Genomic DNA, 12,028 nt, shown 5'->3' on the forward strand with positions numbered 1-12,028 from the left:
ACAACACCCGGCTAATTTTCGTATTTTTAGTAGAGATGGGGTTTCACCATGTTGGCCAGGCTGGTCTCAAACTCCCTGACATCAAGTGATCCACCCACCTCAGCCTCCCAAAGTGCTGGGATTACAGGTGTGAGCCACCGCGCCCGGCTGTCTGCATTTTTTTTTTTTAATTTTTGAGAAAGAGTCTTGCTGTGTCGCCCAGGCTGGAGTGCAGTGGCATGATCTCTGCTCACTGCAAGCTCTGCCTCCCGGGTTCACGCCATTCCCCTGCCTCAGCCTCCTGAGTCGCTGGGACTACGGGCGCCCGCCACCACATCCAGATAATTTTTTTGTATTTTTAGTAGAGACAGGGTTTCACTGTGTTAGCCAGGATGGTCTCGATCTCCTGACCTCGTGATCCGCACACCTTGGCCTCCAAAAGTGCTGGGATTACAGGCGTGAGCCACCACACCCAGCCGCCTGCATTTTTTAATAAACATGTACACACAGATTCACATATACACACACAAACCAAGATACTACATGCCCAATAAAATGGTAAAATTTAAACAACTAATAATATCAAATTTTAAAGAGGATTTGGAGCAACTAGAGATATTACACATTATTGGTGGGAATATAAAAATGATATAATCACTTCTGGATACGTTCATAGCAGATTTATCAATAATGGCCAAAAATAAGAAAACCTAACTGTCCATCAACAAATGAATAGATACATAAATCATGTACCCCCGCTAAAAAAAACCCAAAGCTAACTTTTGATACATATAAACATGAAAAAAAATCTCACAATTATTATGCAGAATCAAAAAAGCTAGGCACAAGGAACATACAGTATGATCTCCACATAAAATTCTAGACCAGCAAAACTAACTTATAGTAACAAAAAACTAGTCAATAGGTATCTGACTGATTGCAAAGGGGCACACAGGCGTTTTTCAATGGTAGTGGAAATATCAGCTTAGCTGTAATGGTAGTTACAATGCGATAGTTACTATAAAACTTATCACACTGCATACTTTATTATATGTAAACTATACTCATTAAAGTTGATTAAAATAATTTTTAGACTTCTAATTCTAGTTCTAATGCTCTTTCCATTCAACTACTTTAAGTTATATTTGGTAGTTTATATGGACTTACAGCAATCTGGGGACATATAAAAGGGAAAGGACGCAGCAAAGGACTCCCCTGGGGCTCATGGAGCACTCAAGTGACAATAAAGCCTGGCTCTCATTTACCTGTCACTGTAGAGTTTTAGAAGGTGAAAGCAGACATCTCGAAGTGGTGTCTGTGAGTTTTGCTCCTCCGCTATCACACAGTCAGAACCCTCCAGATACGTAGGAAGTGGGGAGCAGGCATATCTGTCACTGTCAGAGGTATTCTGAAGGAATAATTTGATAAAACAATACATTAGCTCCTAATCAGTTTTACTAGATGCCATTATGTTTCTTTTTTTTTTGAGAGGCAGTCTCATTCTGTCACCCAGGCTGGAGTGCAGTGGGACAATCTCGGCTCACTGCAACCTCCGCTTCCCAGGTTCAAACAATTCTCCTGCCTCAGCCTCCCAAGTAGCTGGGATTACAGCTGCACACCACCACACCCGGCTAATTTTTGTATTTTTAGTAGTGACAGTATTTTGCCATGTTGGCCAGGCTGGTCTTGAACTCCTGACATCAGGTGATACGCCTGCCTTGGCCTCCCAAAGTGCTGGGATTAGAGGTGTGAATGACCGCACCCGGCCTAGATGCCATATGTTTCAAATTCTTAAGACACCTGTATTAAGAATGAATAGACAGCCATGTGCAGTGGCTTGAGCCTATAATCCTAGCACTTTGCAAGTGGGAGGACTGCTTGAGCCAAGTAGTTCAAGACCTGCCAGGGCAACAAAGCAAGACCCCAACTCTACAAATAAAAAAATAAAATTATATATTTTGTAGTTCATGAGCATGATGATTGGGTGTTCATGCATGCGTGTAAGATGTGCCACCCTCGAACCTTGTGAAGATACTGGCATATTACCCGTCTGACATAAAAAGATAAGAAAAAAATTTTTTTTTTTTAAATTAGCCAGGCATGGTGGTATGCACCTGTGGTCCCAGCTACTCAGGAGGCTGGGGCCCAGGAGGTCAAGGCTGCAGTGAGCTATAATTGCCCCACTGCATGCCACTCAAGTTTTGGGTGACAGACTGAGACCTGATCTCGATTGAAAAAAAAAAAAAAAAAAAAAAAAAAAAAAACCTGGGCACGGTGGCTCATGCCTGTAATCCTAGCACTTAGGGAGGCCGAGGCAGGCAGATCATGAGGTCAGGAGATCGAGACCATCCTGGCTAACATGGTGAAACCACGTCTCTACTAAAAATACAAAAAATTAGCCAGGCGTAGTGTCACATGCCTGTAGTCCCAGCTATCCGGGAGGCAGAGGTTGCAGTGAGCCGAGATCGCGCTACTGCACTCCAGCCTGGGCTATACAGCGAGACTCCATCTCAAAAAAAAAAAAAGTAAACAGACAACCCAAAGGATCTATCAGGGATTTTAAACATTTTTTGGTCAATGATGTATTTCATCTGTCTTCAATGGACTGGTAAAGATTTCAGGTAGCTATCACTAACCCCCCATACTTATCTTGCCACAATTCTTAATATACTCAAGTTTCAAGTGTTCTCTTACTCCTGACAAATAATTCTGAGAGAACAATATGAAAGACAAGTATAAAATATGAACAGTAAGATAATTCAAGAACTGATGGCATAAAAGTAACAATACATTAACCTCAAAACTGACAAGGAATATAAAATATTATATTTAGAGGCAAATTTCAGAACTAAGTTTGAAGATAAACCAAATCTGAGGTCAGGCTGTATAACAGGGAATTCCCAAAGAAGTAAGACAGCATTGGAAATGAAGAAGAACCCTCTGATTTAGAGGCAGGAAAACAGCAGTGAGAAAGTCAACTGTGGAATCTCATGATATTAAATAAAATAAAAACAGACACTTGGGGAAGTAGCCTTGTCCAGAGGAAGGAGTAAAGGATAGTTTCCCATCAGATTTCCTGGCTCCACTTCAATTTGACAATACTTTAACACCCAGCAAGATTTTTGCTTGGCTCTATTGGCCACATATACCTGAAATGCTTCTTCATACATGCTGAGCGCCCTAGAAATGGAGGCTGTTGGTGGAAGCAAATACCAAAGATGGATAGCCAGGGAGCGTTTCCAATCCAACTGGGAGCACACGTTTATTTGCTTCTTTTCTGAGAGCTGCCACACCTGTGCGAAACAAAATCATCACCATGGCTATATTCTACCTTGTTATTACCTGTGTGTGCAATAACACTGAAGTGAATATTCACTTATTCAAGGAACATTTTAAATGATTCAGATATAAAATATACAAATATAATAAAATCTCACAGCTAGTGAGAGGGAATATTATTTACTTATTTTTATTGACCAACGGATTGATCGATTGATACAGAGTTGCACTGTGTGGCCCAGGCTGGTCTTGAATTCCTGGTGTCAAGCAATCCTCCCTCCTCAGCCTCCCAAAGCATTGTGATTACAGGAATCAGACACTGTGCCTGGTCCCAGGATTTAATCAATCAATCAGTACTCAAATGAGTTGAGAGCCATTGAGAGCAGAGAGATCTTCTCACTGTCTATGGTTGTCAATGTATAAAGCTTTAAAATGAGCATAAGTTCTGACCAGCTACATTTTTATTTCTGAAAATACTTTAAGATAATAATATAAGAGGTAGGCAGTGATAAGAGAAATGGCTTAAAATAATTATAACCCAACAGCCATAAAATGGAACATAAGTGGCTATAAAAACGAATAATGCCAGCCAGGCACTGTGGCTCACACCTGTAATCCCAGCACTTTGGCAGGCCGAGGTGGTCGGATTACCTGAGGTCAGGAGTTCCAGACCAGCCTGGCCAACATGGTGAAACCCCGTTTCTATTAAAAATACAAAAAAAAAAAAAAAAAAAAAAAAGGCCGGGTGCAGTGGATCATGCCTGTAATACCAGCACTTTGGGAGGCCGAGGTGGGTGGATCACCTGAGGTCGGGAGTTTGGGACTGGCCTGGCCAACATGGGGAAACCCGTCTCTACTAAAAATACAAAAATTAGCCAGGCGTGGTGGCAGGCACCTGTAATCCCAGCTACTTGGGAGGCTGAGGCAGGAGAATCGCCTGATCCTGGGACACAGAGGTTGCAGTGAGCCAAGATTGTGCCACTCACTCCAGCCTGGACAATAAGAGCGAAACTCCATCTCAAAAAACAACAACAACAACAAAAAAAACGCTTCATGACATGAAAAAATATTCACATACAGTAGGTTAAAAAAAAAAAAAGCTGCAGGGGGCCGGGCGTGGTGGCTCACGCTTGTAATCCCAGCACTTCAGGAGGCTGAGGCGGGCGGATCATGAGGTCAGGAGACCGAGACCATCCTGGCTAACATGGTGAAACCCTGTCTCTACTTAAAATACAAAAAATTAGCCCAGCGTGGTGGCAGGTGCCTGTAGTCTCAGCTACTCAGGAGGCTGAGGCAGAAGAATGACGTGAACTTGGGAGGCGGAGCTTGCACTAAGCCCAGATCGTGCCACTGCACTCCAACCTGGGCAACAGAGCGAGACTCTGTCTCAAGAAAAAAAAAAAAATGCTGCAGGGCTGATGCAGTGGCTCATGCCTGTAATCTCAACACTTTGGGAGACCTATAGGTGACAGGATCCCTTTAGGCCAGGAGTTCAAGACAAGCCTAGGCAACATACTGAGACCCTATTGCTATAAATTCTTTTTTAAATGAACAAAATATAAATAAAAAAAATCACAGAACTCCTATGTCTAATTTATTTCATTTGTATATACAAACATGCAAATAGGAACAACATATATGTGGATGTAGACTTAAAAACTAGCTGTGTATGGTAGCGTGTGCCTGTAGTCCCAGCTACTTGGGAGGCTCAGGTGAGAGGATCACTTGAACTTAGGAGATGGAGGATGCAGTGAGCCAAGATCACCCCACTGTACTCCTGCCTAGGCAACAGAGCCAGACCCTGTCTCAAAAAAATTAATTAACTAAACTAGAATATTTCTGTGAAGATAAAATTATTTATATTGTTTACCACTATATGATATGGGATATGATACATTTTAACATTTTAATTTCTATACAACTAGATTTTTAAAAGTGTGCATGCCTGCCTTTATAATTTGAAAATTGTCCAATGTGTAAAACATTTTGTGTAACTGTGCACAATTTACAAAGATCACTCCTTGCCTCAACCTCAAACCAGCTTCAATTTATGAAAAAACCAATGTGAGATATTATGGTAAAAGTAGAAGATACCGGTTTTCCAGCCAACAGAGCAAAGATGCGCAGTCTGTCATCCTGGATGAAGGAGTCTGCTTGGAGCTGATGCCAGTCCACCAACTGCATGGTGAGCAGCTCCCGGACTGACTGGCTACCCACAAACTGAGATAAAAGAAGAGCAAGACGATGATCACCTATAAGAGAAATGGAAGTTTTTTGGTTATTACTAAGGGTTTATGGACTTCGTCAAACACTTGGGGGCATTATCTTCATTTCTTCCAGCCTTCAGAAGGGAGGATTTAACATTGTTAACTGCTTTCTGCAGTAGTGCCAAAATATTGATCAAAAACTTACCATTTTCTGCTTGGATAGAAAATTTGCAAAGTAGTTTAACCTATATTACCTACAGACTGAATAGCATATAGACATCAACAACAGATCTACCACTACTTCTGTGATACTAGGCAAGACACCTCAGCTACAAAATGGAGGAAAACAGCCCGGCATGGTGGCTAATGCCTGTAATCCCAGCACTGTGGCAGGCCAAGGCAGGTGGATTACTTGAAGTCAGGAGTTCGAGACCAGCCTGACCAACATGGTGAAACCCCGTCCCTACTAAAAATACAAAAATCACTGGGCGTGCTGGTGCACACCTGTAATTCCAGCTACTTGGAAGGCTAAGGCAGGAAAATCACCTGAACCCATGAGTTGGAGGTTGCAGTGAGCCAAGATCGCACCATTGCACTCCAGCCTGGGCAACAAGAGCGAGACTCTATCTTAAACATAAAAAGGAAAAATGGAGGAAAACACTGGGCACGGTGGCTCACACCTGTAACCCCAGTGCTCTGGGAAGCCAAGGCGGGCAAATCACTTGGGGTCAGGAGTTCGAGACCAACCTCGCCAACATGATGAAACTTTGTCTCTACTAAAAATACAAAAATTAGCCTGGCGTGGTGGCACGTGACTGGAGTCCCAGCTACTCAAGAGGCTGAGACACGAGAACCACTTGAACCCAGAAGGCAGAAGTTGCAGTAAACAGAGATTGCACTACTGCACTCCAGCCTGGGTGACAGACCAAGACTCTGTCTTGGTGCGGGGGGAGGGAAAAAAAAAGGCCGGAGGCAGTGGTTCACGCCTGTAATCCTAGCACTTTGGAAGGCTGAGGCAGGCGGATCACCTGAGGTCAGGAGTTCGAGACCAGCCTGGCCAACATGAAGAAATGGCATCTCTACTAAATATACAAAAGTTAGCCGAGTGTGGTGGCACGTTACCTGTAATCCCAGCTACTCAGGAGGCTGAGGCAGGAGAATCGCTTGAACCCAGGAGGCAAACGTTGTAGTGAGCCGAGATTATGCCACTGCACTCCATCCTGGGGTACAGAGCGAGACTCTGTCTCGAAAACAAAAACAAAAACAAAACAAAAAACAAAAAACAAAAAAAAAGGGGGGGAGTAGTAAAGCAAAAGCTTTTAGTAACCTAAAAGGCAGTACCTTTACCAGAGGTTTAGCCTTACAGTCAAAATAAACAGGAAGAAAGTGGAGTTTATGAATCAACAGCCCTAAGAATCTGACTCTGGCATACCTTAAGATCCTCTCCTACTACATGTTGGTGTCCTGGTGAGCATAACCTTTTTTTAATGATTCATAAGTTCATACAAGATCAATCCCAAAGATAAATTCTCACTGTACAAATGCACAAAGACCATAAATAGTACCAGACTGAGGCTGGATGTGGTGGCTCACGCCTCTAATCCCAGCACTTTGGGAGGCTGAGGCAGGAGGGCTGCTTGACGCCAGGAGTTTGAGACCAGCCTGGTCAACATACAGACCCCATCTCTATTTAAAAAATAAAAATAAAAGAAAACAGGAAGCTACCAGGCTAAATGTGTAGTGACAATGGAATGCAACAAGCCCTTTATATAGCTTACTGATTCTGGCTTTTCCTGTGATTTGTTCCTTATAATCCCAAAAGTGGCAAAACTCTTCAAAATAAATCCAGTCGATGGCTCCAATTAATTGGCTTTGGATAAATTAGGTTCCAACAATCAAGGTTTGAATAAGGATCTGATCATATTAGATTAAGCTGAACTATGCCATCCTGTATTCTTATCAAGACTTTATGGCCAGGCACGGTGGCTCATGCCTGTAATCCCAGCACTTGGGAGGCCAAAGTGGGTGGATCACTGGAAGTCACGAGTTTGAGACCACCCTGGCCAACATGGCGAAACCCTGTCTCTACTAAAAATACAAAAAAAAAAAAAAAAAAAAAAAGACAACTAGCTGGGCATGGTGGCAGGCACCTGTAATCCCAGCTACTCAGGAGGCTGAGGCAGGAGAATCGCTTGAACCCAGGAAGTAAAGGTTTCAGTGAGCTGAGATCGTTCCACTGCACTCCAGCAGTCTGGTAAACACACAGACAGACTCTGTCTTAAAAAAAAAAAAAAAAAAAAAAAAGATTTATATCTAGGCAGTCATTAAGTACTTGCTGAATTGCCTCATTAGTGAAAGGGAACTTAAAAAAGTAAATATATGCATATAAATTCCTTTTAAAAAGCCAGTGAGTACCTCAACCCAGAAATTCAACTTCTATATATTTATTTGAATGAATTGATATAGAACATATTTTATAGCAATTCAGAGTACTGTTTATAGTTTAAAAAAAAGTCTCAATGTGAAGGAAGAAATTTACTAATATGGTACATTTATACATAAAAGAATGCTAAGAAGTATTTGATAATTATCTGTATTACAGGGCATTTGTAATGTGCCACATGAAAAGAACAGAATATAATACACAGCAGGATATCACCTTTGAAAAGTTCACAAGCATATGTCACAGTGTCTGGACATATTTGTATGTATTACAAAGTAAAGAATTAAGTACAAATTGCACATTAAAATGTTTGCAGTGAGTAGCAGTCACAGGATTTGGGTGATTTTGATTGATAGCTTATCTATGCTTTCTAGTTTTATTACAAATGTAATATAAAATTTAAATTTTAATCAAGTAAACAATGTTTAAGGTCCTAAAAAAAGAATTAGAAGACATAGTTTGGCTGGGTGCAGTGGCTCACACCTGTAATTCCAGCACTTTGGGAGGCCAAGGTGGGTGGATCACCTGAGGTCAGGAGTTCGAGACCAGCCTCACCAACATGGTGAAACCCTGTCTCTACTAAAATACAAAAATTAGCCAGGTGTGGTAGCGGGCACCTGTAATCTCAGCTACTTGGGAGACTGAGGCAAGAGAATCGCTTGAACCCAGGAGGAGGAGGTTGCAGTGAGCCGAGATCGCACCATTGTACTCCAGCCTGGGCAACAAGAGTGAAACTGTCTCAAAAAAAAAAAAAAAAAAAAAAAAAAAAGTCATGGTTCCCATTCTATAGGAATAGGTGGGTGTGATCTACCCCCCTTGGCCTCCCACAGTGCTGGAATTACAGGCATGAGCCACTGAGCCCAGCTGCACTATGTCTTCTAATTCTCTGTTTAGGACCTTAAACATTGTTTACTTGATTAAAAGTTAAATTTTATGTTATATTACATATTCCACGGGAACCAGCAATCTTTCTGGGAAGTCCACAATTAATACTCATAGGCTAGAAGCCAAAGGGAAATGCACAATTAGCGGGGAGCGGTAGGAGGCAGTGAGTAGGAAGGCGACAGAGGCGCAGAGAAGGACCATATGCCTTCCCCACCTGACTGCTGGGCCAGAGAGCAGGCCTCACTGATCCTTTTGCCTGTGAGGTAGCTGAATACAGCCTCCACAGGGCTGTTTTTTTGGGTTAAGGAGACTTCCTCTTCAATCTGAGGTGTGGCAGTACAGGATAGCCAGCGGGAGAAAGCTCTTCTTCGCTCCAGAATTTGAATGTATTCACGGGGTTCATTTAGCTGGCTGTCAAGCTCCTTCAGGTGGCCCCATAGGGCTTCACATAGTGTCCATGTCAGGCTCCAGTGCTTCACAACTAAGGCAGGAAGAGAAAAACAATGTTACGAGACAAAGTCTTACAACAACTTCACAGAGGGCATCCTTCTAACTGTGATGTTAAAAATACATAAATTAATAGACATCTCAAACAACCACTCAAGCTGATTACCCTGAATCTGTCTCTACCTCACTTAACTTCGTCTTACAATTTCCAGAAGTACATAGTATAAATAAATGCTTGCTCATATCATGTTTCTGTGGTACTTACATAACAAATGTAACCGTTAAACAGGTTCCCCAAGCCTAATTATGGCTAGTGTCATCTCAGATGATATCTACTTTGATCAAATTCTGTCTACAAAAATCAATCTACAAAAGTACTGTTTATCATTTAAGCCACTTACAAGTATGCACTGGTAAAATAACTTACACATTTGAAAAGACAATGAGACGATTAAGTAAATACAAAGAACTGAAGGAACATAAACAAATCTCAAAACGTGTGGCATAGGACATTCTAAAACAGCCCATTTTTCAATAAACGTGATTTGCTAAACAAAATGATTTTTCTACTGTTTGAAATATTAATAAATTAGATAACCCCTTTATCAAAGTATTGATTCAGAAAAACATGGTCATGATAGATGAGAAAGGTAATCTTGAGAGAAGCCAGGAAGAGGAATTACAACAAAGCTGTTGAGAAGACCAACAGTACTTGAGCTGGATATGGAAGAATGGATAGGATTTAGAAAAGCAAGAAGGGGCCGGGCGCGGTGGCTCACGCCTGTAATCCCAGCACTTTGGAAGGTCGAGGCAGGCAGATCACGAGGTCAAGAGATCGAGACAATCCTGGCCAATATGGTGAAACCCTGTCTCTACTAAGAATACAAAAATTAGCTGGGTGTGGTGGCGCGTGCCTGTAGTCCCGGCTACAGTGACAGAGTGAGACTCCGTCTCAAAAAAAAAAAAAAAAAAAGTAAAGCAAGAAGGAATGTATTTCTCTCCCTATGTTCTCTGGATTAGGTAAGAAATTCAATTTTATAAATCCAAGGATTTGACTTGCTACAGTTCTTTGTGGAAGAATTTGTACATTAATGGGTAAAAGAACAAACTGACAAGAACATAGTGACAATTTCTTCTTGCTTGGGAATCTGCTTAGTTAAACTCAACCTCAGAAAATGACAAGCACAGGCATTTACCTACTAGACTGGTGTCAGGAAATTCATCCTCCCGTGAACACACGCTACCACCACTATTATTGGGACATCAAACATTAGAAACATAGTGTGTACTCACTTTGTGCTTCTGGTAAGTCTCCTGATGCTTCTTTAACCCAATCTGCATAGTCATGAATGACAGCAACTCCCAGATTGGGGACAATGAGAGGACACAGTTCATCCACATGGACAGTGCTGTGTTTTAATTTGAGCTCCAGAGGTGTCTGATATAATTTCATGTCTTCATCTGGCTTTCTTTGTCTCAAACTGAGTTTTTCTAAGTGAACTTTGAATGGGGACTCGGTTAGGCTACAAGAGCAAATGAGGAATAGAATAGAAAATGAACCTAAGACAGAAGCTAGGATTTTTACTTCAACCAAACCACTGTTTCTTTTTATGATTACAAACGGAATGCAAACATTTCACTGTAGTTTTAAAGAAATTTTGTTTCTTAAACTATACTGAACTTATCTGCATATACTGGGGAAAAAAAATCATCTGATCAGTGCATTCAGAACACAAAGGCTTCTTAGGCCAGGTTATAACAAGCATGAGAATCCTAACAGATTTAGAACTGGCTAAAACTCAAGGGCCAAAAGCTATTGTGGGATACCTGTTTCTCAAATTATACTTGGGTATCAAAAGTCATGAGGCTAAGCTTCTAGATACTAAAGAACTGATTCTAAATTACAATGAGCATATAGCTAAGCTAGCCTTGTTCCAATTTTTTTTTTTTTTTTTTTGAGATGGAGTTTCACACTGTCGCTGAGGTTGGAATGCAGTAGCGTGATCTTGGCTTACTGCAACCTCTGCCTCCTGGGTTCAAGGGCGATTCTCCTGCCTCAGTCTCCTAAGTAGCTGGGATTACAAACATGCACCACCACGCTGGGCTAATTTTTGTAATTTTAGTAGAGACAGGGTTTTACCATGTTGGCCAGGCTGGTCTCGAACTCCTGACCTCAAGTGATCCTCCCGCCTTGGCCTCCCAAAGTGCTGGGATGACAGGCGTGAGCCACCGTACCCGGCCCCTTGATCTAATTTTTAAGATTGATATTAATAATCTTCAAAATTCACAAGATAATGCTTAACCTAGAATAACTAAGTTTAGGATCAGTATTCTTAATTGTGAGGTTCAAGAGACATTGTTGTTTTTTCTTTTTCTTTTCTCTTTTTTTTTTTTTTTTGAGACTGAGTCTCATTCAGTTGCCCAGGCTAGAGTGCAATGGCGCGATCTCAGCTCACTGCAAGCTCCGCCTCCCGGGTTCACACCATTCTCCTGCCTCAGCCTCCTGACTAGCTGGGTCTACAGGCGCCTGCCACAACGCCAGCTAATTTTTTTTGTATTTTTAGTAGAGACGGAGTTTCACCGTGTTAGCCAGGATGGTCTCAATCTCCTGACCTCGTGATCCGCCCATCTTGGCCTCCCAAAGTGCTGGGATTACAGGTTGTTTTTTATTTTTTCAAAGTCAACTTTAAAAATGAAGGATAGGCTGGGCAAGGTGGCTCATGACTGTAATCCCAGCACTTTGGGAGGCCAAGGTAGGACAATCACTTGAGCTCAGGAAACATTAGCT

General features: G+C 41.8%; 1 protein-coding gene and 1 non-coding gene across 19 annotated transcripts in view; one reads left to right on the top strand and one right to left on the bottom strand.

Annotated features, from left to right (window-relative positions):
- The window catches only part of NUP98 (nucleoporin 98 and 96 precursor), a 121,851-nt gene that overhangs the window by 14,177 nt on the left and 95,646 nt on the right, over positions 1 to 12,028 (bottom strand). For all 18 annotated transcript variants that reach the window (XM_009459755.5, XM_016920221.4, XM_054661915.2 and 15 more), the window contains 5 exons: positions 10,534 to 10,763; positions 9,008 to 9,274; positions 5,353 to 5,510; positions 3,129 to 3,272; positions 1,245 to 1,387 (listed from right to left, as the gene is read on the bottom strand). In XM_009459755.5, the coding sequence (XP_009458030.4) occupies positions 1,245 to 1,387; positions 3,129 to 3,272; positions 5,353 to 5,510; positions 9,008 to 9,274; positions 10,534 to 10,763 (942 nt within the window). The remainder of the gene's footprint in view (positions 1 to 1,244; positions 1,388 to 3,128; positions 3,273 to 5,352; positions 5,511 to 9,007; positions 9,275 to 10,533; positions 10,764 to 12,028) is intronic.
- On the top strand, positions 1,933 to 2,035 carry LOC112204927 (small nucleolar RNA U13). Its single transcript, XR_002938670.1, has one exon. It is a non-coding gene; the product is annotated as a small nucleolar RNA U13 (small nucleolar RNA).

This window comes from Pan troglodytes, chromosome 9 (assembly GCF_028858775.2).
Source record: "Pan troglodytes isolate AG18354 chromosome 9, NHGRI_mPanTro3-v2.0_pri, whole genome shotgun sequence".
NCBI classification, from domain to species: Eukaryota; Metazoa; Chordata; class Mammalia; order Primates; family Hominidae; genus Pan; species Pan troglodytes.